At 41.8% G+C, this 26082-nt stretch overlaps 9 protein-coding genes across 9 annotated transcripts; 4 read left to right on the forward strand and 5 right to left on the reverse strand.

Annotated features, from left to right (window-relative positions):
* Positions 1-773: 773 nt before the first annotated feature.
* Positions 774-2316, forward strand: BCR41DRAFT_386308 (SNARE domain-containing protein; the record flags this gene model as incomplete). The annotated part of the gene is made up of 5 exons (XM_022027775.1): positions 774-1064; positions 1174-1220; positions 1366-1645; positions 1765-2032; positions 2159-2316. Exons 1-5 carry the CDS (start codon positions 830-832, stop codon positions 2313-2315), a joined length of 987 nt encoding a protein of 328 aa, XP_021881674.1. The 5' UTR covers positions 774-829.
* Positions 2317-2442: 126 nt separating this feature from the next.
* Positions 2443-4258, reverse strand: BCR41DRAFT_353081 (Yippee/Mis18). Its single transcript, XM_022024070.1, has 4 exons — positions 3731-4258; positions 3442-3485; positions 3199-3307; positions 2443-2945 (listed from the first exon to the last, which is right to left on the reverse strand). Exons 1-4 carry the CDS (start codon positions 3836-3838, stop codon positions 2862-2864), a joined length of 345 nt encoding a protein of 114 aa, XP_021881675.1. The 5' UTR covers positions 3839-4258; the 3' UTR covers positions 2443-2861.
* A 271-nt stretch (positions 4259-4529) lies between these two features.
* On the forward strand, positions 4530-6040 carry BCR41DRAFT_353083 (B-cell receptor-associated protein 31-like-domain-containing protein). Its single transcript, XM_022024071.1, has 7 exons — positions 4530-4658; positions 4778-4801; positions 4912-5009; positions 5172-5194; positions 5312-5426; positions 5541-5649; positions 5754-6040. Exons 1-7 carry the CDS (start codon positions 4614-4616, stop codon positions 5988-5990), a joined length of 651 nt encoding a protein of 216 aa, XP_021881676.1. The 5' UTR covers positions 4530-4613; the 3' UTR covers positions 5991-6040.
* A 1779-nt stretch (positions 6041-7819) lies between these two features.
* Positions 7820-13042, forward strand: BCR41DRAFT_396016 (P-loop containing nucleoside triphosphate hydrolase protein; the record flags this gene model as incomplete). The annotated part of the gene is made up of 5 exons (XM_022028775.1): positions 7820-7960; positions 8070-8202; positions 8306-8543; positions 8628-9975; positions 10070-13042. 5 exons carry the CDS (start codon positions 7820-7822, stop codon positions 13040-13042), a joined length of 4833 nt encoding a protein of 1610 aa, XP_021881677.1.
* Positions 13043-13216: 174 nt separating this feature from the next.
* Positions 13217-15401, reverse strand: BCR41DRAFT_353089 (WD40-repeat-containing domain protein). The gene is made up of 5 exons (XM_022024072.1): positions 15272-15401; positions 14761-15122; positions 14500-14650; positions 13545-14390; positions 13217-13434 (listed from the first exon to the last, which is right to left on the reverse strand). The coding sequence occupies exons 1-5, from the start codon at positions 15359-15361 to the stop codon at positions 13315-13317; spliced, it is 1569 nt and encodes a 522-aa protein (XP_021881678.1). The 5' UTR covers positions 15362-15401; the 3' UTR covers positions 13217-13314.
* A 306-nt stretch (positions 15402-15707) lies between these two features.
* On the reverse strand, positions 15708-17059 carry BCR41DRAFT_55147 (hypothetical protein). The gene is made up of 4 exons (XM_022030901.1): positions 16925-17059; positions 16747-16817; positions 16528-16654; positions 15708-16441 (listed from the first exon to the last, which is right to left on the reverse strand). Exons 1-4 carry the CDS (start codon positions 16955-16957, stop codon positions 16001-16003), a joined length of 672 nt encoding a protein of 223 aa, XP_021881679.1. The 5' UTR covers positions 16958-17059; the 3' UTR covers positions 15708-16000.
* A 223-nt stretch (positions 17060-17282) lies between these two features.
* On the reverse strand, positions 17283-19032 carry BCR41DRAFT_377682 (serine/threonine-protein kinase 25-like protein; the record flags this gene model as incomplete). Its single annotated transcript, XM_022027117.1, has 7 exons — positions 17283-17426; positions 17526-17759; positions 17845-17912; positions 18019-18169; positions 18274-18311; positions 18395-18564; positions 18956-19032. 7 exons carry the CDS (start codon positions 19030-19032, stop codon positions 17283-17285), a joined length of 882 nt encoding a protein of 293 aa, XP_021881680.1.
* A 2568-nt stretch (positions 19033-21600) lies between these two features.
* On the forward strand, positions 21601-22922 carry BCR41DRAFT_377683 (P-loop containing nucleoside triphosphate hydrolase protein; the record flags this gene model as incomplete). Its single annotated transcript, XM_022027118.1, has 5 exons — positions 21601-21655; positions 21755-21888; positions 22006-22083; positions 22218-22293; positions 22393-22922. The coding sequence occupies 5 exons, from the start codon at positions 21601-21603 to the stop codon at positions 22920-22922; spliced, it is 873 nt and encodes a 290-aa protein (XP_021881681.1).
* A 160-nt stretch (positions 22923-23082) lies between these two features.
* BCR41DRAFT_353097 (serine hydroxymethyltransferase) lies at positions 23083-24843 on the reverse strand. Its single transcript, XM_022024073.1, has one exon. It carries the CDS (start codon positions 24621-24623, stop codon positions 23310-23312), a length of 1314 nt encoding a protein of 437 aa, XP_021881682.1. The 5' UTR covers positions 24624-24843; the 3' UTR covers positions 23083-23309.
* Between the last annotated feature and the right edge of the window lie 1239 nt (positions 24844-26082).

Below are 26082 nucleotides of genomic sequence, written 5' to 3' on the forward strand. Positions count from 1 at the left end.
ATGAGTACATTTGTTCTAGATCAACTTATTGATTGCCTGGGTCACGAAGCTTGTGTTAGATATGAGGGTTAACTTTCCATTACAGTTGTATCCTTATTACTTCTTTTTAATTTCCAGGATACCTTGGACGGTGTCCATCCCAATATTACAAACTTTAAGCGCAAGCGCAATAGTCGACTTTAGCAATAATCATGATGTATATTTACGTCAAAGCTATTGCATAGTTGAAAGAAAATCAAATAAAGCTCTGTGATATGGGGCACAAGACGCATCTGCAAGCAGAGGTTCGCTAATTGGTTGAAAGGTCGATTCGGCGTGCTCCAGACCTAATATCATGGATGCTGACGAAAATCAATTAGTTTTTATCTGTCCTGGCTCTTAACGACAATGGAATTATTCATTCATGAGTGTAACCACCAAACTTGCAATACGGATCATATGATGTTAATCGTTGCGAGGGCTTTCTCGCTTCCATGCAAGAACTTGGACGTGGAATCCGTGGATGGTTTGGCGGATGTAGTCAGATCATTCCTCGGATAGATGATAATGCCTTAGTTTTATTGTTTAAGGCTGTTAAGAGCGTATGGAGTCAGTTGCTTGATACGGTCTGAGAAATCTGAAATATTTATAATTTTGAACTTCGCCCAAAGTGGTAAATTCACAAAATGGCCCACAGGATGGCGGAGACATTAATCACCTGCTAACACATGGCCAAAGCAAGCCGAGTCACAAAGAGCCATTTTGTTCAACCCATCCAAACCATTGCTCTCATTCTTACACCTCCAGATTTCTATCATATCCTTGTTTCTCTCTCTCTTACACGTCAGACATGGATCGCACCGCAGAATTCTTTTCGACAGTCGAGTCGCTACTGTCTAGAGCTCAGCCTCATCTGCCATTGGATAAGCGCAGACTGCTCTCGCCAATTGAACAACAGAAATCATTGTCACTTTCCTCAGGCGCTCATGGCTCAAAAAGACAACAGCCAGAATTCACCCTAATGGCCTCGATCATCAAGAAAGATTTGCAGGCAATGTCTATGAAGCTTCAAAAGCTGGCGAAACGTAATCATCCTTAAAAGAGCACATCATTATGGCGATTACTTTATGCTTGAACTTGATAATAGGATAGCAAACTGACGAATTATGAATTTATTGGGCTACATGTGAACAGTTGCCAAGCGCAGGACTTTGTTTGATGATAGACCTGTTGAAATTACAGTAGGCTGAACATTTGGTTATTTTCTCTCCCTTTTTTTTTTTTTTTTTTTTTTTTGCAACCTAATCAATAATGTTTTATGTGTTAATATCCTAAATACTCTTGATACCAACCTTATATGAATTTTTTTGCTCTCATATTTGTTAGGAACTCATCTACATTGTTAAGCAGGATATAGCCAAGCTCAACAAACAGATTGCACAGCTACAGAGCTATGTCAAGGAGCAAACTCACAAGGCGAGCAACAGCTGCCGACAAGCCATGGAGCACCACTCAAATGCTGTAGTAATGCTCCAATCACAATTAGCAGCACAGACTTCAACGTTTAAGGATGTCCTAGAGCTTCGTACTGAGAATATGAAGGCTTCTAAAGATCGACGAGAGCAATTTATGTTTACGACGCAACAGCAGAGCAATACCTTTGCTAGTAAGGACATAGTGTTAGCTGTTTTGTCCATATAGTCCATTTTCTATTGTATAGTATCTACAGCTGAACAATGAATATGGGTATCTGATATATATCTGGGGTTCTTTTTTTTACTTTAGGTGATTCTCCTTTGTATAACTTTGATCGACGTGCAACGTCTAGCACCGAACCACCCAAAGACATACTTTCACTGGATTTGACAACGCCATCACAGACACTTCATCAACAGCAAGTTCAGGAACAAGCTCAGCTGGTCGACTCAAGCAACGACTATCTTCAGAGTCGATCAGCAGCTGTGGAGTCGATCGAGTCCACGCTTCAGGAACTCGGTGGTATTTTTCAACAACTTGCGCAGATGGTGTCGGAGCAAAGAGATATGGTTCAAAGGTAAAAATAAGTTCGACAAACACTGTTTTCAACAAACAGCTCGTATGCACAAAAAGTTTGAGAATATAAAGGACGCTTTTTGACTTTTTTTTTTTTTTTTTTTTTTTCTTTTTCTGACGATGAAAGGATTGATGCCAACACGGATGATATTGAGTCAAATGTGTCAGGAGCTCAGACAGAGTTATTGAAGTATTACAGTTATGTCTCATCCAATCGTTGGCTCATGGTCAAGGTCTTTGCGGTCTTGATTTCATCTGCTGTTACATTGTCAGTCCTGTCGTAATAAATATTGATTTTTGAATAAGCCTCTTGGCATTGGCCACAGCTGTTGGGAGAATTGCGCTTTTTATTTTTATTTTTTTATTTTTATTTTTATTTTATTTTTTATTGCCTCTTTAGAAGTGAAGAAGCTCTGTGATGTGTGATTGTTTTGGTAGCAGTAGATGCAGGTAAGATTAACAGCAATCTAATTGCTAAAGACATATCATAGGAAAGGCAAATTTCTTATCCATTTATCCATTTCGCCTTTCTAGAGCCTTTCCTATTTTGTTTGTTTGATTCTTAGTAGATAAGTGAATGCGAATGTATTGCTGCTGTCATGTCGGAACAAAAATCGAACAGAAAGAGTCTATGTAAAATCAAGGTGACGAAAATGATGAAAAGAAGAAAAGTATTGACTACCCCTTGGACCGAAAGAACTAAACAATTGTGCGGACTCTTGGCAATCATGCGGCTCTAAAAAAAATTGGGTTAACTGAGAAGTGAGGAGGGGAATGTCAAATATCCACTTAGCAGCTACAATGTAGGAACGCTCCATGGGAAGCGTATTTTACATTTGAATGTAATCCAGCAGGGTTCTTTCGAGGATGAAACGCCCCTCCTTGTAACGTTGGTCAGTCTCATATGCTACAAGCTATTGACATTAATGTAGGAGGTGTGGAAAGTTGATTGGGAATAGCACACACAGAAGAAAATGGGAAAATAAAGTTAGAGTCAGTGGTCCTCTCCGCCTATTAAAATTGTATTATAGATTACATGGTGGTGAGAGTGAGCGAACTAGTCACAACTCTGAAATTATTTAATTTCATCTTCCAATCACGAAAAAAGGCTGTTCCTTCTTTTGACTTCAACCCTGAAAGGAAGGTCCATAGAAGTTAAGAACTTACGTATTTCCACCCCACAACAGTTGAGCATTCAGCACAGTGGATGTCCTGGACAGTATGTAACCCTGTCCTCATTTTCCTATCTTCCGCTTCGCCTGCATAGACATTAATCCTATTTGGTTGTCAAAGTCAGACAGATAGGAAAGAGAAAGGGAAGTGAATTAGCCCAACAAAAAGAGCAGTCAGTCAATAGAACACACGCCGCCCACATTGAGGCTTCGAATCATCAGTAGAAGCTTTAATTACACATTCGAGAAAAGGTACGCCTTTCCGTATTGGCCGTAAAAACGCTACAGATGCAAGTAACAACAATAGAATGTCAGAGGAAGGGAAGAAAGAAAAATAAAGAAATACTGGTCAATAAGTATATTCCTCGTGCCTTTTTTTACTCATTAAATCATTCTCCCGAACTTAATTTTATTCCCAACACAGGAGCATCTCCACTCCTCGTATTGTTACAACACATATAGTAAAATTGACGGCCCATCACAACTATCTAGTAAAATATACAAAATAAAAAAAGATACCGACTTACTCTGTCAAGGATGTGATCGTATGTGGCAAAGTGTGTCTTGCACGAGTTGCAAACAAGGATCTTTCCTCCGCTTTCCACGTGCAGATAGTTCTTGTATACAATTCCCATTGGAAAAGAAGGGATAGTAACGAGCGGCGTGGGTATTCCGAGGGAGGGCTCACGAAAAGTGTCAGAGGGCTTTCGTAGAGGTCTTTTCCTTCTATTTGTCTAAACTCCTCCGGACAAAAAAAAATGTTTTGTAGTTTCTGAAAGGGCTGCGATAATAAAATGTGGTTCAGTAAAGGATGGTAAAGTATAAGAAAATCGAGGTCGGGATACGCTGTATGCTGTATTTGAAGAAAAAGGAGCAAGGGTATCAAGTTTCGTTCTTTTGTTTGACGTGTGTTCTTTTTCCGCTATCAGGGTTGAAGGAGTGGGTTGGGCAGAGTAGCGAGTGGTATGCGGGAGAAGATGGTCTGAGGCTATGGAGCAAAGTCGCCCAGCTGACAGAGTTATGACGGGGTCAAGGGCAAGAAGAAAGGAGGGGAGTAACAAAGAGGAAAGTATCGTGTGTATGTGTCAAAGGTCAAAAAAAGCAGAAAAAAGTCACGGGTGGCGAAGCAAGCATGGTTAACGTGATCCTGTGAAGGATTGGCCGAACATTCATATCCTGTTTGCTGATCCCCAAAGTGCACCCACCATACATGCATTTCAGGCGGCAGAATGTCCTAATCCTGTATCCAGATCGACTGAAACAGAACAGTCAGTCTGCTACTGAAAATTATGAAGTCATCGAGTTTCGGTTACTTCTTTGCTTTCGCTCTATTCCCCTCTTTTCTTCCTGCTTTACTTCAATTAACTACAATTATTCTTCAACTTTTTTCTACATTCAACTCATTGCACCATGTCGCTGCCATATACTATGGTTTTTACTTTGTTAATGACCGAGGCAAGTCTGCTGTCTAGTTTTATTATATTTATCGCTTCTTTCTTGACCTATCTTAATCGAACAAGCAATCAAACTGATTCAACCGTTTTGTCTCTTTGTTGGAATGTACTCATTTATAGATGGTCGTTTTCATCTTTCTGATTGTAAGTTAGTTGCCATTCCATGAACTGCTCCAAGCGGCATGGGATCTATTTGTTTTATTATAAGAGACTAATATACTGCTTTACGCGTTTCTATTTGGTTTGGATAATAGCTGCCTTTGCCATTTAAGTGGAGAAGAGGGCTACTCAAGTTTCTCGCTGAGTCTCCATTCATGGGAAGCGTCCAATATGTGATGAAAATTGTTTTCATGTAGGAAATAGGTTTATAACTCTCAATTATTCCAATGTATGATGTATGATATGTAAACTTATTAATCTAATGCCATTGACTTTTTATTTTATTTTATTTTATTTTATTTTCTATTTTATTTATCTATTTATTTTTCCCGCGTTCTTCCTTGGTTGAACATAGCTTTGTCTTCATTCTTTTCATCGGTATTTAGCTCGGTGTTTGAACTTCAGAAATAGTGATGGTTGCCTTAGTTTCAGGCTTGTATGTAGTTGTGTATATCTTATGTCATTTGTCCTTCTGAATCACTGTCACGATGATAGATTCTTTGAACCGTGTCATTAAGGTTGAGGAAATCAAGGAAAACACTTATCCGCACCATGGCCATGGGGCGGAAACTAATGTCGCTGCCCGTCGCTTCTATGCTCAGCGAAATATGTAATTATTTGTATCCTAGTAGATGACCGTTACTTATTAGTAGAGCCTTTGTTGAGTGATTTCGTTACGTGATGTCTAATATGTCACTTTTGTATTTTATTTAACCTCGGCTAGGTATCTTACCGGATTCACGCTGTTCTTGTCACTCATTTTGAACCGGACATTCTTCTTGATCCTGGATCTTCTTAAGAGCGAGGAGAAGATGGAGGTTATCAAGAAGCAGGTAATGAGCTGATGCCCTCTATTATGACACATTCTTTACCAATGAAGTTTATCATTTATAAACTCACTCTTACTTGTAAAAATGAATCAAATTGTGCTTACTAGGCTTCTCAGCAAAGTAAGGAGTACGAGCGCGTGCTCGAGTCTGAGACCAAGCTGAAAAAGGAGATCAAGGATCTGTCTGAAATTGTTGCTAGCCATGCAGGAGCCAAACGTGACCTTGAGAACCTGCAAAAGCAAGCCACACAACAGCAGAAAGAATATCTCCGCATGGCGGACGAGAATAATGCCATGGAAATGAAGCTCTTAGGCACAAAATCTGAATTGAAAAAAGATATTTGAACAGTTTGCATCATAAACCTTTTTACTAAAGTAAACTTAGCAAAGTCTACATCGATATCCTCATGCGTGGTTTTTTCTACATGTATTGCTTTTATCTGCTGACTATTTGTGTAACCTGGTACAACTGTATATTGCAAATACAATGTCCAGGTTGAATTGGTTATTGTGAACAATTCGCCATGAAAAATTTGACTGAATATTACCTGAAATGTTTACAAGCCTTTTTTTTGTGTGTGTGTCCGTGACTACAACGGGAAATAAGTTGGACAAAATAAGCTTTGCAGCTACTGTAGCAATACGTGACAATTCACGTACAGACTCATTCAGTTATTTTACACGCCTTGAAACCAAATTTTTTGTTTCAACGGTCAGGGCTCAGTTCGCCACTTTGATTCGTACGAAAAGAAGGAGGAAGCATATTCAAAGAATAGGGGTCAGGAACAGAGATGGAGAGATATTCACGCATCCACAAACACATAAACATCTCCCGCCTGTTTGGATTTTGAGGGGGACCTCCTATCACACGGTGTAAACCAATTACACTGGTATACAAACTAGACAAGCCAAAAAAAAAGATCCCGCAAACGGTTAGTGTATAGTGCATACTACAGGTTCACCACAAACGGGTAAAAAAAAGCTTTCCAGTTAGCCTTTTTTTTTTTTTTTTTTTTTTTTTTTTTTTTCCTCTTCACCCTTCACTCTTCATCCCCTCCTTCTTCACCATCACTCATCATTCATCATCTCACCATCTCACCATCAGAAAGACACAGTTATAGCAATTGTAGTCAGCCCCTGGTGTGTGTTCCCTTATTTTATTTTATTTATTGTTATTTTATTATATTTTTTATTGGTCGGTGATTCCTGTCGAATTAGTTCGCTGTCGATCATCATCTCGACATTCAAGTGAGACAAGGAGTCAGACCACTACCCTCTTTCCTGAAGTGTTTTCAAGAATATAGGTATGACATCGCGATCGGAATAACATTAACATTATTCTTTAATTGGAAGGACAAGGGAAAAACATTTTGAACAGATAAAAAAAAACGTGGAAGTGATGCTTGTGCGCTGCAGCATTGAAGAACAATAGGCCACTGCTTATTTATTTGAGCACTTCTCTCTGAGAGTTTATAAGAAGTAAATTTGTGAGACTGAGATTTCTCTGTTAGTAGGCTCATCAGCAGTTGAAGTAACGGTACTTGGCATTTCATGGACTACCAAGACAGAATGAATTTCGGATGTTAGAAAGTGATGGAGTAAAAAGATTCTTAATCTATTATGGAAGTTACTCTTTTTTTTTTTTTTTTTTTTTTTTTTGTATATCATTCATGAAAGTAATATCTTGAAAGTTTTCCTTACCACCTTCTATGTCTTTTTTGGGACGAGTACCAGGAGTACATAATGATAATAATAGGGGAATTAATAATGCCCATTTCTTTATGTTCCCATTTGTCATACTATACAATATCCATTCCATGTCTACGTTTTGGAAATGACCAACTCCTGTCAAAGGGCAGGGAACATGACTAGTGGCAGGGGTGCATGGTGTGTTTTTATGCACATTAAAAATGTGGTTTTCATGCGATTGAGAGTCCTGTACAAACTGATGAATAGAGCTGATACCAGAAGGGACCACTGATTTCTTGTGATCCTGTTGATCTGGCTGTAACCCGTGGCTAGTCAGTTTATTCTTTTCCCAAGATGTTTACCCTACTAGCGTCTTCTTTCTAATTCTTTTGTCACTTGAGAACGGCATAGCTTCACATATGATAGCAGTGACTAATTTTGAACTTTCGATACATCCATCTATAGACCATTATTTTTATTAAAATATGTCGTTGGATGCTTATGTCAAGGGCACAAACTGCTGGTTCACAGACGATAAGGAGGGCTGGATCAGCGCTGCCCTCACCACCAAAGAGGAAACTCCTGATGGCAAGGTCACTCTAAAGTTTGTGGATGATAATGGAAAGGTAATTTTCGGAAGCATAGTTTTATTGAATAAAACATACTGGACAAAGTTTATACCTTGACTATATCCTCATTAATTTACATCTCTCTTTGATGTAATCAATAATAAAGGAACATTCCTTCTCATCAACGCTGGCCAAGATTCAGCAAACTAATGGTGCTGACCTCCCTCCCATGCGTAATCCTCCACTCCTTGAGGGTACAGAGGATCTTACGAACCTTTCATATCTCAACGAACCTGCCGGTATGTGCGCTTTCCACTAGAAAAAGTATATTTTGTGATGCGTGCTTAATTGAGAATGAGTTGATTAGTAATCTTGTTTTGCTCATCTATGCAACCACCACAGTCCTGAGCAACATTAGAACTCGCTACTCGCATTGCAACATCTATACGTACTCTGGAATCGTCCTTATTGCTGCAAATCCTTTCGCTCGGGTCAACCTCTACACTCAAGATATCATCCAGGCCTACTCAGGCAGGAGACGTGGTGAACTGGAACCTCATTTGTTTGCAATTGCGGAGGATGCATACCGATGCATGATTCGTGATGAGAAGAATCAGACCATTGTCGTCTCTGGAGAGAGGTAAGACAAATTCCATTTTCATTGTATATTACAATTTTTCTTAGTACGAATGTATTAATCAGTTTTATGTTGTTTCCGAAATAGTGGTGCTGGTAAGACTGTCAGCGCCAAGTTTATCATGCGCTACTTTGCCACAGCAGACGATAGCGAGCGTGGTACAGATTCCTCTAAGACTGGCATGAGTGAAACGGAAGAGCAGATCCTGGCTACCAACCCTATCATGGAAGCCTTTGGTAACGCTAAGACTACCCGTAACGATAACTCGTCCCGCTTCGGAAAATTCACAGAGATCCAATTCGACAAAGAGCGTAATATTATTGGAGCGAAGATTAGGACCTATCTTCTTGAGCGATCTCGTCTTGTCTATCAGCCAGAGCATGAGCGAAACTACCATATCTTCTATCAACTTGTCGCTGGTGCGCCACCATCAGAGAAGAAGGAGCTTGACCTCCAGTCTATTCCACAATTCCATTATCTCAAGCAAGGCGGTGTTCAGACCATTAATGGTGTGGATGATGCCGCTGAATTCGAAATCACCCAGCGTGCACTTTCGACGATTGGAATTTCAGTCCAGTCTCAATGGGATATCTTCCGTCTGTTAGCTGCCCTTCTTCACATCGGTAACATTCAGGTCACAGGCAGAAATGAAGCCGTTATTTCAGAAGACGATCCTTCCTTGATTACCGCTACTCGCATCCTTGGTATTCCTCTAAGCGAGTTCAAAAAATGGCTTGTCAAGAAGCAGATTACGACACGCTCTGAAAAGATTGTCTCCAGCTTGAAAGTTGATCAGAGTTTAATCGTTCGCGACTCTGTGGCCAAATACATCTACTCATCCCTGTTTGACTGGCTCGTCAATAACATCAACTCCAGTCTTTCAAGCGAGGCCGTTGCGAGCAGGATTCATTCCTTCATTGGCGTGTTGGATATCTATGGTTTTGAACATTTCAAGAAGAACTCGTTCGAGCAGTTCTGTATTAACTATGCCAATGAGAAGCTTCAACAGGAGTTCAATCAACACGTCTTCAAGCTGGAACAAGAGGAGTACGTCCGCGAAAAGATTGATTGGAAGTTTATCGAATTTAGTGATAACCAACCTTGTATTGAGATGATTGAGGGCAAATTGGGAGTTCTTTCACTCCTTGATGAGGAGAGTCGTTTGCCTGCTGGTTCAGATCAGAGCTGGTGCAACAAACTCTTTACTCAGCTTGGCACTGAAAAGCATAAGAAGTGGTTCACCAAGCCTCGCTTCTCCAATACGGCATTCACAATCTCACATTACGCCCACGATGTCACATATGATTGTGAAGGTTTCCTCGAGAAGAATCGCGATACTCTCCCTGACGAATTGCTAAATCTCATCAAGAACTCTGAAAACGAACTCTTGGAGGAGGTTCTTATGACTAGTGCTACTCTTGGCGCTGGAGGAAGTGTAAGTATAATGTGTTTAACCTTAACACTACACTCGAATGATAGCTTATCTTTTACTAATTTTTTTTTTTGTCTCACCTTGCCCTACTGAATAGTTGACTGAAGATAAGCGTAAGAGTGTCATCAACAGAAAGCCAACCCTCGGCTCCATCTTCAAGGGTTCACTCATCCAGCTTATGGATACTATCAACTCCACTAATGTACATTACATCCGTTGTCTCAAACCCAACGAGGCTAAGCAGCCATGGGCGTTTGATGCTCCCATGGTGCTTGGTCAGTTAAGAGCCTGCGGTGTCTTGGAAACAATCCGTATCAGTTGTGCTGGCTATCCTTCTCGCTGGTCCTTCCCTGAGTTTGTGGAGCGCTACTATATGCTTGTCAACTCTGAACACTGGGGCTTTGACACCCAAAAAATGTGTTCTGCCATTCTTGAGGCAACTATTAAGGAAGCTGATAAATACCAAGTCGGCCTTACCAAGATTTTCTTCCGCGCTGGTCTGTTGGCATATATGGAGAAACTCCGTACTGACAAACTGAATGCCTATGCAACATTGATCCAGAAGAATTTGCGCCGCTTCGTCTGCCAAAAGAAATATCATCGCCAGCGCAATGCCGCGATCAAGATTCAGGCATTTGCTCGCAGAATCATTGCTCAAAAAGAGGCCCGAAAGCTTCGCGAAGAACGTTCTGCCATTATGCTCCAGACGTTCCTGCGTGGTTATGTTCAGCGCAAGAAGTATGTTGAAACCCGCAACCACATTCTTCGTATCCAATGCGCTATTCGTGCTAAGCATGCTCGCCTCGCCTTCCAGAAGATGCGCGAGACTAACGCCGCGACCATGATTCAGCAAGTCTGGCGCGGTATTCAGGCTCGTGCCCACCACAAGAAGGAAATTCGCGCTATCATTCTGGTGCAGTCTTGTATCCGCCGTAGCAGGGCTCGCAAGGCTCTTCTGGAGCTCAAGGCAGAGGCTCGTTCTGTGAACCATTTGAAGGAGGTATCATACCGTCTCGAAGGAAAGGTAGTAGAGTTGACGCGTGCCTTGGACTTGGCGAACCAACAGAACAAATCATTTGATGCCCAGGTAGCGAGTCTTGAGAACCAAGTCCGATTGTGGAAAGAGAAGTATGAACTGTCACAGCAAACCAGTGCGAGGGAGCTCGCCCTTGCTGCTGAGAATCCGACAGTACCCAAGAACGAGTTCGAAACACTCAAGGCAGCAAACGTTGAGCTTGAGTCCAAGTACAACGCATCGGTCGAGAAGGTGAGGACGCTTGATCAAGAAATCAGCAAACTTACAGAATCCCTTGCAAAGACCAAGGAAGAAATTCAAAAGCTGGCCGCTCAAGCAAAGGCCAAGCCAGAGGATTCCGAAACAGTCACAGCACTCAGACGTGAGAACCAATACGTCCGCGAACAGTTGGCTCAACTGTCGAAGGCCACCGGACGCGACACGTCTAGTTTCCCAGTCTCATCCAAAGTAATGGCTGCACCCACTAGCGGGCATGCCCAGACTCACACCACCCCCCCAACCCACAATCATCTTGCTCAAGATACAATTGACAAGTACGAAAACTCATACTCGTTCACCAAGGATACCCCGCACAAGATCGTTACAGCGTTCCCTCCTATTCCTCACTCAAATAATCTTGCTCCTAAGATTATTGGTCGCCACCGCAGCAACAGCACACCTGACATTGCTTCGCTTGAGAATGGCGTTCTTTTCAGGCCTCAAAAGACAACAAACAGTGTCTTTGACAACCTTGACAACCATAGTCGCACCGCTAAGACTATGTCAGGCGACGACTGGTCCAGACGCATTAATCGCTCACGTCCAAGCATTCACAGTATGGTCGAACAACCCGAGGTTGAGATTATGCATATCTTAGAGGATGAGGAAGGACTTCAGGAAGAAGTTTTGAATGGTTTAATCAAGAATATGAAGATTCCTTCACCCAGTCTTTCAAATTTGCCATTGATCAAGGAGATTATGTTCCCCGCTCATATGATTGGCCTCTTGACCACGCAGATGTGGAGATATGGCTACATCAAGGAGTCGGAACGCCTCATGATCAACGTGATGCAAGCCGTTCAGCAGCAGTCCATGGCAATTGTTGGAGACGATACCATCATTCCCTGCGCCTACTGGCTTTCGAACGTGCACGAGCTCTTATCTTATATCTGCATTAGCGAACAAGAAATTACTCGTGAGGAACTCGTCGCTCGCTGTGGTGAGCATTATGACTGGGCTGAGTACGAACAGCTGGTATCAACAGTCAAATACGAATTGGAATGCCTTGAATACAACATCTTCCACGTCTGGATGAAGTCGCTCAAGAAGCAACTTAATAAGATGATTATTCCCGCCATTATCGAAAGTCAAGCACTTCCCGGCTTTATCACCAGTGACTCTGGACGTTTCTTTAACAAGCTTATGGGCTCCGGTCCCAGCTTCAGCATGGATGACTTGTTGATGCTGTTCAACAAGATTTGGAAGGCTATGAGCTGCTACTATGTCGAACACAGTGTGGTTCGCCAGGTCATGACTGAGCTCCTCAAAATGGTTGGCGTTACAGGATTCAACGATCTGTTGATGCGTCGCAACTTCTGCACATGGAAGCGTGCCATGCAGATTCAATACAACATCACGCGCATTGAGGAGTGGTGCAAGGGTCACGATCTCCCTGAGGGTACATTGCAATTGGAGCATCTGATGCAGGCAACAAAGTTGTTACAGCTCAAGAAGGCATCGCATAGTGATATTGAGATTATTTATGATGTTTGCTGGATGCTGACGCCTACACAGGTGCAGAAATTGGTCCAGAACTACATGATTGCTGATTATGAGGTTCCTGTGAGTCCAGAGCTGATTAAGGCGATCGCCATGCGCGTTGCGGCCAACGAGAAGAACGATACATTGATGTTGGATGCGATCTCATTGGAGGACGCTGGATCATTTGAAACTCCTGAGATCCGCGACGTTGATCTTGATGGCGAACGCTACCTACCTCCTTGGTTGGTCAATTTGAGTCGCTTGAAATCACTGATGCATTTGGTTGTTGTATAATGAGTATCTGTTTTCTTTCTTTCCCAGTTTTTCCCTTTCTATTTCCTCCTGCAACCGCTTTTGTATCTTTATTCATTTCGTCCATTGCCTTCAAAGAAAGGAGAAACTAAGACATTGATTCACCAGTGTTTTGTAATTTAAAAATAAATATAAATATGCTAACAATTTTCTAAGCTATGATTCTATGACTTTATTTAAAATTATCAGAATGTAAATGCAGAAGAGATGAAGGACGATAAAACAATAATAGAATAGGATAGCATCTTGTAGGATTACATTTTCCTCCGTTTGCCTGTAAAACGATCCAAAGCTGTGACAGGTTCGTCTGGATTGCCCATTCTCCTCTTCGCGCGCTCTTTCTTGTCTTTCTCGATCCTCTCCAATAGCTCGACCTAAAAAAAAAAAAAAAAAAAAAAAAAAAAATGCCATCAGCATTTGAAAACTAAAATGAGAACAAGCAAACAGAGGAATAGACGAACAGGCTTTATCTGCTTTCTCTCACCTTTTTCTGATCGATAACATTCTTTGCTTTCTTGCGCAGATGGCGACGTGAAGAAGAGTTCTTGCCGCGAGCCTTGAACTTGAGCTCCTTAGCCTCTTCTGGATGAGCAGCTTCCCATGCCTCCTTCTTCTCCTTGTTCAAGATTTGAATAGGGGCTTTGTCCATTTTTCCAACCATATCGACATCCAGAGTAATCATCTCAGGCTGAATTTTCTCCAGCAGTGAGTGCACCTCCATTTCTTGCCGTTGCTTTTTTGTCTGGAATGGATTGGCCTCTAATGCATCAAAGTTGGGCTCTCCAGATCCTGGAACGATAATGCTGCCGATACCACTGCGATGACCAAATCCAAGTACATCCTCAAATGGCACAAACTCTACATCATGCACGGCCGAAGCTGGCTGCAAATGATTCATATAAGGCGATACCTGCTTGGTTCTAAAGGGGTCCTTCCAGATGCTCACATGGGGACCAAAACCAACCGCCAGCAAGCCACGCTGAGAGATAGAAAGTGACGATGCAGGTGATGGAGTAAAATATTCCTGAACAGCTTTATAACTCCTGAGATCCCAAAGTTTAAGTTGACCATCCAAACCTGCAGTGGCCATGTAAGTGCCTGAATGGCCTATTGCCATGGCGGTGATGGGTCCTCGATGACATTGCATTTTGACAAGAGGTGTAGACATATTAGGAGACCAGAGTGTAACTGTGCCGTTTCCGTGCCCCAAATGTATAATGGCATTGCTGGGGTTTTGAGTCATAACATCACACTTTCCAAGCTTGGTGCGATGTTCTGCCACAAGTTTTCCTGTTGATGTATCCTGGTATTTAAGATATCCAGAGTTTCCCTTAAAAAGAAGAATAAACAATAGAAAAAAAAAATTATTGAATAAGCCCGTCTTCCCGGATCCTGGATTGCAAATGAAGTAGAAGAGAAAAACACGATGTCCAACGTACGATTGTTGTGAGTAAGAAATGATAAGGCAAGAAATCAAGCTTGTTGATTTCGATATGGTCTCGCAAGCAGTGGATCTCCATGCCTGACTTGTCATAAATGTAAACATATTTCTTCTGCGCTACTGCGAACATAGTTTCATTATGCAGCCATCTAATACCATCGTGTATATTATTTTGTTATATTAAATGTAATATGATGAACAGTCAAATGTTAGAGTGTATTTTTCTCTTTTTGTTTCTTGTCTTTCAAAAAGAACCTACTTGACATCTCGTATTGTCTCCTTAAGTTGAAGTTCACAGGCGAGCTTTCCTGCCTGCCAGTCAAATGCCGCAACATGTCCTTTCCGGCCACCGATAAGGAGATGGCGTCCGTTTCGGGTATAATCAAGCGAGTACGGTCCAAACTTCAAATTCAATGAAAACATTTTATGTGTAGTTGCAATGTCCACTTCTTTGCGGAGCGCACGTTGGGAAAGTTGATATGTCTTTTCAATGCCTTCTGCTTCCAAAAATCCTGCCTCTTCTGTCAACAGTATCTCGGACGAAGCAGCCTTGTAGGCTGCTTCTTTGAATTGTTTCTCTCGGCGCTTAATTGATCCTTTAAGCTTCTTATCTTGTATGCCCTAATAGTATATATAATATAAAAAATAAGAAATAAAATGTATTAGAGTAAGTAGTAAAGACATAGGTATTCAAAACATGCCCACACTTAGCTCTAGCGCAATATTCATAAATTCCCTGAAGTCAGCCACAAGTAGTATAAAGAGCATACATTGACTCCTTCAAGCGCTGCATTGCTGTCCCCTCGTGAATATTTGGGCACGAGGGCCAAGATGGGGTCTTTTTTCTTCTTTTCAACCATGACGACGATGTTTTTATGGAAGTGAAAAATGTCTAGAAAGTTGAAGGCCTTAATGACTATAAATGGAGGCACTAAAAAAAAAAAAAGGAGTGAGGGAGAGACAAAAGCCACAATAATAAATATAGCCACGTGCATATTCATATTGGTGGCAACAATTACCAGGCCATGTGTGGATGTTAGCAGGTCGTATAAAAGGCACAGAAAGTGTAGTACTGATTGTTCCCGTTTTCGCTCACTCAGCGCCATACGATAGCTTGACAGGCTGGCCGAATGCAGCTTGGATAAGCCTTTATAAAGAAAAGTCCCTAGAAACGAGACAACCCAGCTTTGCAAAGTAACGGACATCCCTCAAAGAAGTAAAGTTTATTAAGTACTTTATTAAACATTCCCGAAAAAATTGAGCTAGTTTTCTACATGCTCTCCTCAAAGCGTTAAAGAGCAGTGTCCCAAATCACTGCATAAAAAAAAAATAAATGGATGGCGTTGCGAAGCGGCTAAAGCCCTATACATGAAAATGTCAAAATTACATAAAAAAGAGAAAAAAAAGAATGCTTGGGGAGAGCACGATAATAAACAAGAATCGCGCTATCCTTCACTCTCTTATGAACTTTGATTTTTGGGATCTTCGCTGCCATAGATTCATGCGACAATTGGCCATTTGGATCGCAGATGCTCGATCCAACGAGCATACAATGCCTCTGCTACTGGACTTGCTGGGCTACTTCGGACCTCTGGTACTGGTTCTTCGGCTGTCTTGGTAGCTTCGGAAGGCTTTTTTTCTGACTCGACTGCTGTTATGTCTGAGGAGTCTGAACCTGCTGTTGACGATAAAGACGTAGATTCACCTTCTTCGCACGAGAGCCCCTTCCCATTAGCTAGAGCCCCAATGGCATCAGCCACAGCCGCCCCACCATGTGTTTCCATTTGCTTCATTAAGTCGCTATTCTCCTTTATCTGCGTCATTGCCTGCGTGAAGAAAGCAAGAAGGAGTGAAGGATTGATGTCGTTGAGGTCTGAGATGCCATGCTCAAGAACACTGAGAGCTTCAAGGTCTTCTGCACTATGCTCGCCGCTCTTTAGCTAAACGTGGATAATAAATAAAATCAATGTTAAAACAAGCCGACACTTCGAATAAATAGATCAGACCCTGAATCAAATATACATACATTTTTCAAGACGGGTAAGAGGGCGACTCTTGACAGCTGTCTACCTGCTTGTGCTTGAGGGCTAGCTTCAAATGTATCTTCGCTTATAGCTTTCTTGGTCCCTGGCGCAGCTTTGATAGTCTCGAACCTATGAATAGCGGTTAATAATAAATGGAATTAAGTCAATATTTAATGATACCTGTGTCTCACTCATATAGCAAAAGTAAGATATGGACGTACCCGTCTTCTATTGTCATATCACCAGGCCCAGGCTTGTCCGCCTGCGACGTTAGATTGGTTAAGCTATCGATCTATAGGTTCAATAAAGGTGGTCAGGTTCAAAATGATGGATTCTGTTAAGTATCAATATGCTGGGGAATACCTGAGCAGCATATAGAACCGACATCAGCTGCATTACCTTTAGGTTAGCTAAATTTACCACGCTACCCATATCATTTCCAGGTTTCTAGTACAGAGTAAAGAAAAAAGTTGTATATGTGCCGCTGCTCTTCTTGTTCTTGCGCTTACAACTCAAAATAATCGACAGAAATACTTACTGATGGGCGAATAGTGGAGTGACTGACTGGTACCCTGCGAACTGTTGAAGTAGTAGAAGCCAATCCTGGGATACGAACCGTCCCAAAGTCCCAAGGCAGATCCTCGTCATTCGTGTTAAAGGTGCTGAATCTAATAAGAGAATCAGTTTTAATTTAGTAAGTACTGAGCTCCTACTCACTGCATAGCTGGGTGCCATATTAGAGTATGAGAGCGTTCACCTACGTCTTTGTCAATGATGAAGCGGCGCGTTGATGAGCAGCGAGTTTCCAGACATCATATCTCTCCACCAGTTCCTGAAGATCACTCTTGCGTTTTGCCATCTTTATAAATCGATGCTTCAGCAAGTCCTTGGCAGTCGGTCGCTACAAATATGTCAAAAAAAAAAAAAAAAAAAAAAAAGAGCTAAACAAATAAATTTCTCATTGATATGTATTCATCTTAATATGCTTTTAAGGACCTACATCTTTAGGATTCTTGATCAAGCAGAGTTCCACAAATTCCTTGAAGGCTCTTGAGAAATCACCTTCCAATGATGGAGGCTTTGCTTTTGGAATTAAGAATAGGACACGCATAGGATGGTACTCTGCGAGAGGCGGCTCCCCTTTCGCAAGTTCAATTGCAGTGATACCTAACGACCAAATATCCGCTTTAGAGTCATATCCTGCTTGCCTGATAACTTCCGGAGCCATCCAAAACTAGAAAAATAAAAAGCAGATGTGTAAGGGACTAATATGCTAGTAATGTAATAGTCGTATCTTTCTGACAATAAAAATTGCTTACTGGTGTACCGACAAACGTGTTACGTTTACTCTTTTGATGTGATAGCTGGGCGGCAACTCCGAAATCAGCTACGGTTTATAAAGATGAAGTAGACGTGTTGGTTCAAAGCACAAAGGTTAATATTCTGATATATAATCTGTGTAGGGTACACAGAGTAGACGCTCTTGTACTTACCTAATTTAACGTCTCCAGCACCAGAGAGCAAAACATTAGCAGCCTTAATGTCTCTATGGATCTTGCCCTCTGCATGAAGATACTCAAGGCCTAGTAGTAGCTCTCTCAATACAATTGCCACATGATCTTCGCTGAATGGTCCTGGTTTGAGCTAGGTAATAAAAAAAAAATTGGTAACAGAAGGTTCCGATCAGAGATCCATAGTCATTAAAGCTGTTGTACAATTCTATGAGCATTCGCTGCCTGGATTCTTACCAGATCAAGGCATGACCCTCCAGCCAGATATTCCATTACTATAAGAGATACAAGAAAGATCGGGCATTAGTAAATGAGAAAAAGTTTAACCTCGGAGCTGACTTGTGCAAGGACTGCTTACCGATCCATAACTTAAAACCCTTGACACAGCTACCATAATATTTGGTGATGAAGTCTGAATCGCATTGGGAAAGCAGTGCAATCTCTTGTTGGATTTCGCTAATATCCTCCTCTGAGTCTTCGAGATTAATTTGTTTGATCGCAACGACTTCCTTAGTTACATTATGGATACTATTGCATGAAATAAGTGTACTTTTAGAACGCATTGTATCAAGATAACGGTTTCTCGTCGGAAAATTACTCAATATCACACCATATTACTAGAGCAAAGGGCAAGTGTGATTCAAAAGCAATCCGGTCCCTGCTACTAATCATTAAAAGCCAATGACCAACAATTGTCGCAGATGATTTTTTTCAATAGAATGCATGCACAACTCGTGGAAAAATAATAATAATCAGGGGCTCGAAGCACTATCATGCACAACTTTGTACGCCAAGGGGGAGGATAAAAGGGGGTGGAGAAGCATGAGGCGATGCCATAAAATAAAATTGGCCGAGCCCACATATCGCAGACATGAAGGTCTAAAGGAAGTGAGATGAGAAGGAATGTGATTTCACCTACGCCTTATAAACAGTGCCAAAAGAACCCGTTCCAATTTTCTCGAGAAGAGTATACTCTTCATCAGGGTCGGACCGCATCTATAATCATGAAGTCAAAGGAGAGATGGTATTAGTCTTTTTCTCTATCACTAAAAGCGAGATTAGCTTGCATGCTTTCAATTTAAACTCCTTCTAAGCTGTCCAAAACCAACTTTGTACCATTTTGGCAAACTTGAGATTAAAGACGAGTTAACGATGAGATTATAGTATGAAAGAGCTGAAGGTGAGGAGTTAACTTGTCTTGGGAAGAGAGGAAGCTGGTGTTTGTTGAGGGTAGATAGCTGCAACTTCGACAGATAATACTAGATGAAGGGACAGAGAGGGTATGGATATGGATGATTGCTTGGTAAGAAAAGTGACCGATGTGTGAAAGAAGGGGGGCTCGAAGCAGCCTTGAGAAAGGACGATGTAGGTACTCAGGACGAAATATCGAGGAGCAAGTAAAGTGCAGGTGAACGGGGAATAATGCAATGGATGGGGAAAAGGGAATAAAACAACTATGTAAGAGATAAGATGTTAAAAGGAAGAAAAGAAAGCAAAGAAGTAACAAAGAAAATAACAATGTTTTCAAACACCTGGCTTCAATGATCAGCTCGAGTTGGGCCACAACAAGAAATTAATGACGAGCAGATGAGTACATGAAAAAAAGGGGGGAGAGAGGACACCATCTACGCCATCCACTTTCGCAAAAAAAAACATACATCTATACAGTAAAATCCAGGACTTCTTGAAGCCAAGATATTGTCAAAGTAGACGAACAATTGCGACGACAGGCTAAATAGGTCATCCTCTAAATAAGAGATATCAAGAGACATATCCATAAATCCAAACAGATGTGCCGACTGACTGTTTTGCAATGATGCTTTTCAAAAAAAAAATGCTGAGCCGTCTGTTTATACTTTATACAAATACGGTTGCTGGCACAAAGGGGCTGTTAGAAGCTTCTCTCTTTCGGATGCTTGTCACGCGTTTTCTTTATTTTTACTCTCTCGTCATTTGGTCACCATTCTCCACGGGTCGTGGAAAATAGGGGGTTGGTGTTCTTTTAAAATAATAAACTATCAAGCAATAATGACAGAGCAACGGACAGCAGAGTGCCAAGTCTAGACATAAAAAAAGACAGGGTTAAAGAAGACTGGAGCTGAGCTTAAAGGTCAACAAAAAGCATCATCCAAGTAATATCGCGTTTTAAAAGTAGATTTTCGTGTCCGGAATTGCTGTAAATGGGACACGTTTTTTTCTTTGAACCAGCCACACATTGAATACCGTTTGAGGTTACGCTCAACATGATTTTACTTTTGTTTTCAGGAACAAAAGACGGCCTCCATCATCACCTGAATGCCAGAGCCTTCACACTGCGAACACCCTGCTGTCATTGACTCATTGCGGATTTGGATCCATCAGAGTCCTTTCAAGTCCTTTCCATCTTTTATTGGCATCAACATTAATACTTCACAGGAGCGGCAGCAAATAACTTTGCCATTCTTTTCTGTGGCTACCATCAGCAACAACCCAGTCCTGGCCACTACAGAACATTCTATCCTTGTTGCAGCTGTCTTTGCTCTGTTATTTTTCTCTATTCTCGCTCTTCGATCCTGCCATAGTAAAATTGAAAAGTCTGAAAAGCATCAAAACATCAATAGGAATTCAGGTCGCCTTTATTCCGCAATAACTCCAGCTCATATAACAAAGAAACTAAAATCGAGACAACAGCCTGGCAGTATATTCACCTTACCACAGAATCGAGACAACACTAAGATATCATTACCTATGCCTTCAACCGGAGCAACTGCATTAGCACAGCAGAAGCTCAAACACAATGAAGCGTATCATTTAATAGACACTGCATTGACCCATGATGGCAATGGCAATTATGCAGATGCGCTTGACTACTACAAACAAGGGATTCAAGTACTGAAGGATGCTCTCAGAATCCGTTATCTCACCGACGCAGAGTTTCAACAGTCCGAAGTGCTAGGACCCAAGATGCGTGAGAATTTACAAGCAGTTGAAGCTCGCGTCGAATACTTGGAACAACGCATGGGTAGAACAGCCACAAACAGCACAAGTATTCGACCAATCACTGATAACAAACAAACAAGCGCTCAAAAGCCATATCTTTCCTCGGCAGTCTCAAGCGTGATACAGGCAGTTGGATCAGCCATCACCCGAGGAGAAAGTATGCCAGTATCATCAATCGAGCGAAGTAACTACGTACCTCAAGTCAATTTATCATCTCAATCATCACCAACACCGCCCAGAAAAGCCTCCACTACTAGTACAAATCCCATGAACGATGAGCCAGTGTTCAATGTTGTAACAGCATCAAAGTCGACCTCCTACAGACGTTCAATTTCGGGTAGCTCAAGTGGAGGAGCCTCGGCCTCTAATAGCCTATCTAATCGGAGCTCCATCTCACACAACTCTTCATCTCGAGGGGGGATATCAACACGGTCAGGAATGATAACAGGGGGGCGCAAACGGCCTGCTACAGTAGCCGCAGGAGGCACGGGAGGAGGCACAACAATGACAGGACAGTCCTCAGTCCTCGCAGACACAAAGAGTAAAATTTCGCGGCTGAAGAATATTGATACCAAACTCGCAAACATGATCCTTAATGAGGTCATGATCGATGGTGCCGCAGTAACCTGGGACGACATTGGTACGAAAGCATTCAACGCTGAACATCTCTGATAATCGTTTTACTTATCAGTCTAATGACAATCCACCTTGTATCTCCTTTTTTTTATAAAAAAACCAGCTGGTCTCTCGTTTGCAAAACAAGCACTCAAGGAGATTGTTATTTTACCCGCGCTACGTCCGGAACTTTTTACAGGATTGAGAGCGCCAGCCAAGGGAGTATTATTATTTGGACCTCCTGGCACCGGCAAGACAGTAATGTCTTCAACCTTGACATATAATTACTATCTCGTGAATTTTTTATCAGACTTACAAACGCCTTTTTTTATTTTTATTTTTTTATTTCTTTTATTTTTTTTTATTTTTTTTTAGATGCTCGCCAAAGCAGTAGCACAGGAGTCTAAAGCAACGTTCTTTTCCATCAGTGCCAGCTCACTCACATCTAAGTTTGTAAGCCTGTACAATATTAATGAAAAGTATCCAGAATTCACTGACTAACTACATATCGTGCTCTTGCTTTACCTAACATGAGTACTTACTTAATCCTCTCTCTTTTTTTTTTCTTAAAATAAAAATAAAAAAAGGTGGGAGAATCAGAAAAATTAGTCAGGACACTCTTTGCCATCGCCCGAGAACTTCAACCATCTGTCATTTTCATTGGTTAGTCGGCAATATAGAAGTACTTTGTAGTTGAGCATCGATCATCATGATACAGAATCTAATACCGTCTACTTTTTTTTTTTTTTTGCCTTGCAACAGATGAAGTTGACTCTATACTGACTGAGCGTTCCGAAAGTGAGCATGAAGCCAGTAGAAGGCTCAAGACAGAGTTTTTATTACAGTTCGATGGCACAGGCTCCAATTCTGACGACCGTGTTCTCGTAATGGGCGCTACTAACAGACCCCAGGAGCTTGACGAAGCTGCAAGGAGACGATTTGTAAAGCGTATTTATATCCCTCTGCCAGAGTCGGAAACACGTTGTGGACTATTGACAAAACTTTTAAGTGGACAGGACTACCATATTTCAGCTAAAGAGATGCAGCAACTTGTGATGCAAACTGAAGGATATTCTGGATCTGATTTGACGGCCCTGGCCAAGGATGCAGCCTTGGGACCATTACGGTCATTAGGGGAAACATTGCTTGAAACGCCTGCAGATCAAGTGCGGCCAATCCTATACCAGGATTTTGTTCAGGCATTAAAAACGATCCGTCCTTCTGTTAGCCCACAAAGCCTGCAGGCCTATGAAGAATGGAATCGTGAATTCGGTGCAGGTATAAGAGGATAGAGTGATACAATATTTTTTTATCTTCATTATTTTTATTTGATAATGTTGAATATCGGTAACTGATGCTTGGGACTATAATACAGTCGAAACGGTCGTGGCAGTAACCAACCATAACCACATCGAGGATCGCTATGAAAAAAAATAACAAAGACTATGTGACTTTTTTTTTTTTTTTTTTTTTTTTTGAGATAAAAGATAATATGCACGTCTTGATAACACAGAAAATAAAATGTAAAAAAGTGAAAAAGCGATAAAGGAATTGAAAAGGGGAATGGTTGAGCATACGCCTCTTATCAAAACTTGTCAATAGTAATAATAAGAAATAAACCATTCTGTGTTAGGAACTCAAGACGATCGAGGCAAGGCCTATATAAACTGACCGCCTCTTTAGTGGTTGGGAGTAAGGTTGGAAGGATCAAAGCCAGGGAAGGGGAAGCTAGTGGCGAAGGCCTCAACTTCTTTGCGGAGCTGAGCAATCTCCTCGTTACCCTCCAAAGCTGCAACAAAGTCTTTCATCAACTTGCTGCCAGCCTTGGTCTGGACAGTAAGGGCGATCTGAACAGTACGGTGAAGGAACTCACCGACCTTGACAAAGTCGTCCTCCTTGAAGGAACGCGAAGTCAATGCAGAAGCACCGAGACGAACGCCACCAGGGGTAACAGCAGAAACATCTCCGCAGACAGAGTTCTTGTTGAGCGTGATTGAGACCATGTCGCAGATTCGCTCAACCTTGGATCCGGTAAGCTTGTTTGGGCGAAGATCCCAGAGAATCAAGTGGTTATCAGAACCATCTGTGATAATCTTGTATCCATGTTTGAGAAGGGTAGCAGCAAGAGCTTTGGAGTTGGCAATGACCTGCTTAGCATATTGCTTGAATTCGGGGCTTGCAGCCTGCTTGAGAGCGACAGCAATTGCAGCAATGGTGTTGTTGTGAGGGCCACCCTGAATGGAAGGGAACACAGCTTGGTTAACTCGGCTTTCAAGGTCCTCGCCCTTCTCAACTTTAGCATCCTTGTTCTTGCGGAAGAAGATCAGACCAGCACGAGGACCGCGGAGGGTCTTGTGGGTGGTGGTGGTGACGACATCGCAGTACTTGAAGGGCGACTCAGCCTCTTGGCCGGCAATAAGACCCGAAATATGGGCCATGTCGCACATGAGGTAGGCGCCATGCTGGTCAGCAATCTTGCGGAAACGGGCGTAATCCCACTCACGAGGGTAAGCAGAAGCACCACAGATAAGTACTTTGGGACGGAAGAGCTTGGCATTCTCCTCAAGTCTGTCCAAATCAATAAGGCCAGTAGTAGAATTAACTTGGTATGGCATCGATTGAAAGTAAATCGAAGTGGCTGAGATCTTCTTCTTGGCAGTTTGATAGCCGTGAGTCAAGTGACCACCAGAGGGGAGGTCAAGACCCATAATGCGGTCCTGAGGCTGGATCATGGCAGTCAAGGCAGCAAAGTTGGCAGTGCTTCCAGAGTAAGGCTGGACATTGACTCCCCACTCTTCAGCCGAGAGACCAAAAGCGTCAAGGGCACGCTTGCGGCACAGCTCCTCGATCTGATCAATGTACTCATTACCACCATAGTAACGGGCACCGGGAAGACCTTCTGAGTACTTGTTGGTCAAGGGAGATCCGTTGGCCTCCATGACAGCCTGAGAGGTAAAGTTCTGTTTGACAAAGTTGTATATCATATAAAGCATTTACTTTTAAACTTTGCACTTATGTGACCAATTTCCTTCTACCCTTCACGTCTTCCCTCTCTTTTATATATATTATTCCTGTCTGATGCACAAGACTTACCTCAGAAGCGATCAATTCAAGTCCTGAGAATTGGCGGTACTTCTCCTTCTGAATCAAGTTGAAGATTTCTGGATCCTCCTGCTCGAGAGGAGTGTTCATGCTAGCGTTCCAGGCGTCAACTTTGGCCATTTTTGTATTGGTATCTATTGAATGAATATAAAAGAATTAGCAAACTATGTCAAAAAAAAAAAAAAAAAAAAAGTCACATTGCGCGATATCTTGGGTGCTGAATGCATGCTCCTAGCAAGCAAGGGTGTATATCCAGAAAGGAAAAGGAGATAGAGGAAACGTGGGAAAGATCATTTATAGAATAAACAACAAATGTTCAGGGAAAGTGATCATCTTGCTGGCTCAGAGACAGGACTCGCGAGCTGAAGGAGAAGAATTAAAAAACGGATGGGACGCCACATATAACCATGATGACTCCTCCTGACACATGCGGGCAGATATTCGCGGGAGGGCGAGCGATGTGTGAACGATAAAACCCACATTAATCCTTTTCTTAAGAATCAATCGAGCTGCATTGGTACTGGGGATCACACATCGCGTGCTATATGTCCTTTTCCCTTGATAAACTCAGGTACTCATGAAGGAAAACCACGATGGCGGGAAAAATATCGAGGCATCTTGAACGTATGGCATGAGTATATTTACCTTTGTCGCAAAGAATGAGGTGAGGAAAAGTATAATAAGGAACGAAGAGGAAGGTGAAGGATGGTGAAAAACAAAAGGGAAGAGAAAAGAGAAGAGAAGAGAAAGAAGAAAAATGTTTTTGCAGGCAAGTTAAATAAGGCAAATCGCAGACGAAAAAAGTGCGGGGTGTCTTTAACCTTAATGGACTTTCATCTTCTCAATTCATTCATAGTGACTCTTTGGAAAGCATTTTGTTTGGCTACTGCTTGTGTTTTTTATTTTTGTTGTTTTGGTAGAAAGAGGCAGTCCCTATCGGTCATCGTTCGATATGATTGGCTTGTGAGAAATTGTACGTATCTAGCTCTTCGCATGCACTTTGTACGTGTACATTAAAAAAATGCCCGCTTTAGGCGATAGGGGAACAGGTTAAGGTACCGACATCATTGGGATCATCGTTAATAAGCTGAATGGCTCCAGTAACATCCGAGAGACAAGGGATAGATGCAGAAAACAGTCCTATACGAGTTAGGTGCCCTCTCTTTTTACTTCTCCTAAAATGGTTCTTCTCTTCAACTTTCTCTTGTCTGATTACTTTTAACGATTTTAATTGAGTTCTTTTTTTAGTAGAGCAATTAAAGATTACAGTTTCAACGCTGAGAAAAACATGCTCTCTGATTATTATTATTTTTTTTCGGAAGGCATGGATGTGCTCTGTGCGTGATTGTC

The sequence above is a fragment of the Lobosporangium transversale genome (assembly GCF_002105155.1).
Source record: "Lobosporangium transversale strain NRRL 3116 chromosome Unknown BCR41scaffold_17, whole genome shotgun sequence".
NCBI classification, from domain to species: Eukaryota; Fungi; Mortierellomycota; class Mortierellomycetes; order Mortierellales; family Mortierellaceae; genus Lobosporangium; species Lobosporangium transversale.

Bases quoted from the DNA above. Each gene is read 5' to 3' on its own strand.
- BCR41DRAFT_353083 (XM_022024071.1), top strand. From the start codon at position 4,614: ATGTCGCTGCCATATACTATGGTTTTTACTTTGTTAATGACCGAG. The intron at 4,659-4,777 runs GCAAGTCTGCTG...ACTCATTTATAG, and splicing joins TTACTTTGTTAATGACCGAG to ATGGTCGTTTTCATCTTTCT. The intron at 5,010-5,171 runs GTAGGAAATAGG...GGTTGAACATAG, and splicing joins GTGATGAAAATTGTTTTCAT to CTTTGTCTTCATTCTTTTCA.
- BCR41DRAFT_353081 (XM_022024070.1), bottom strand. From the start codon at position 3,838: ATGGGAATTGTATACAAGAACTATCTGCACGTGGAAAGCGGAGGAAAG. The intron at 3,486-3,730 runs GTAAGTCGGTAT...TTGCATCTGTAG, and splicing joins ACGATCACATCCTTGACAGA to CGTTTTTACGGCCAATACGG. The intron at 3,308-3,441 runs GTAATTAAAGCT...ACAACCAAATAG, and splicing joins GCGTACCTTTTCTCGAATGT to GATTAATGTCTATGCAGGCG.
- BCR41DRAFT_353097 (XM_022024073.1), bottom strand. From the start codon at position 24,623: ATGCTTTATATGATATACAACTTTGTCAAACAGAACTTTACCTCTCAG.
- BCR41DRAFT_55147 (XM_022030901.1), bottom strand. From the start codon at position 16,957: ATGGGTAGCGTGGTAAATTTAGCTAACCTAAAG. The intron at 16,818-16,924 runs GTAATGCAGCTG...TTGAACCTATAG, and splicing joins TAAATTTAGCTAACCTAAAG to ATCGATAGCTTAACCAATCT. The intron at 16,655-16,746 runs GTACGTCCATAT...CGCTATTCATAG, and splicing joins GATATGACAATAGAAGACGG to GTTCGAGACTATCAAAGCTG.
- BCR41DRAFT_353089 (XM_022024072.1), bottom strand. From the start codon at position 15,361: ATGGTTGAAAAGAAGAAAAAAGACCCCATCTTGGCCCTCGTGCCCAAA. The intron at 15,123-15,271 runs GTATGCTCTTTA...ATATACTATTAG, and splicing joins CAGCGCTTGAAGGAGTCAAT to GGCATACAAGATAAGAAGCT. The intron at 14,651-14,760 runs GTAGGTTCTTTT...CGATGGTATTAG, and splicing joins GAGACAATACGAGATGTCAA to ATGGCTGCATAATGAAACTA.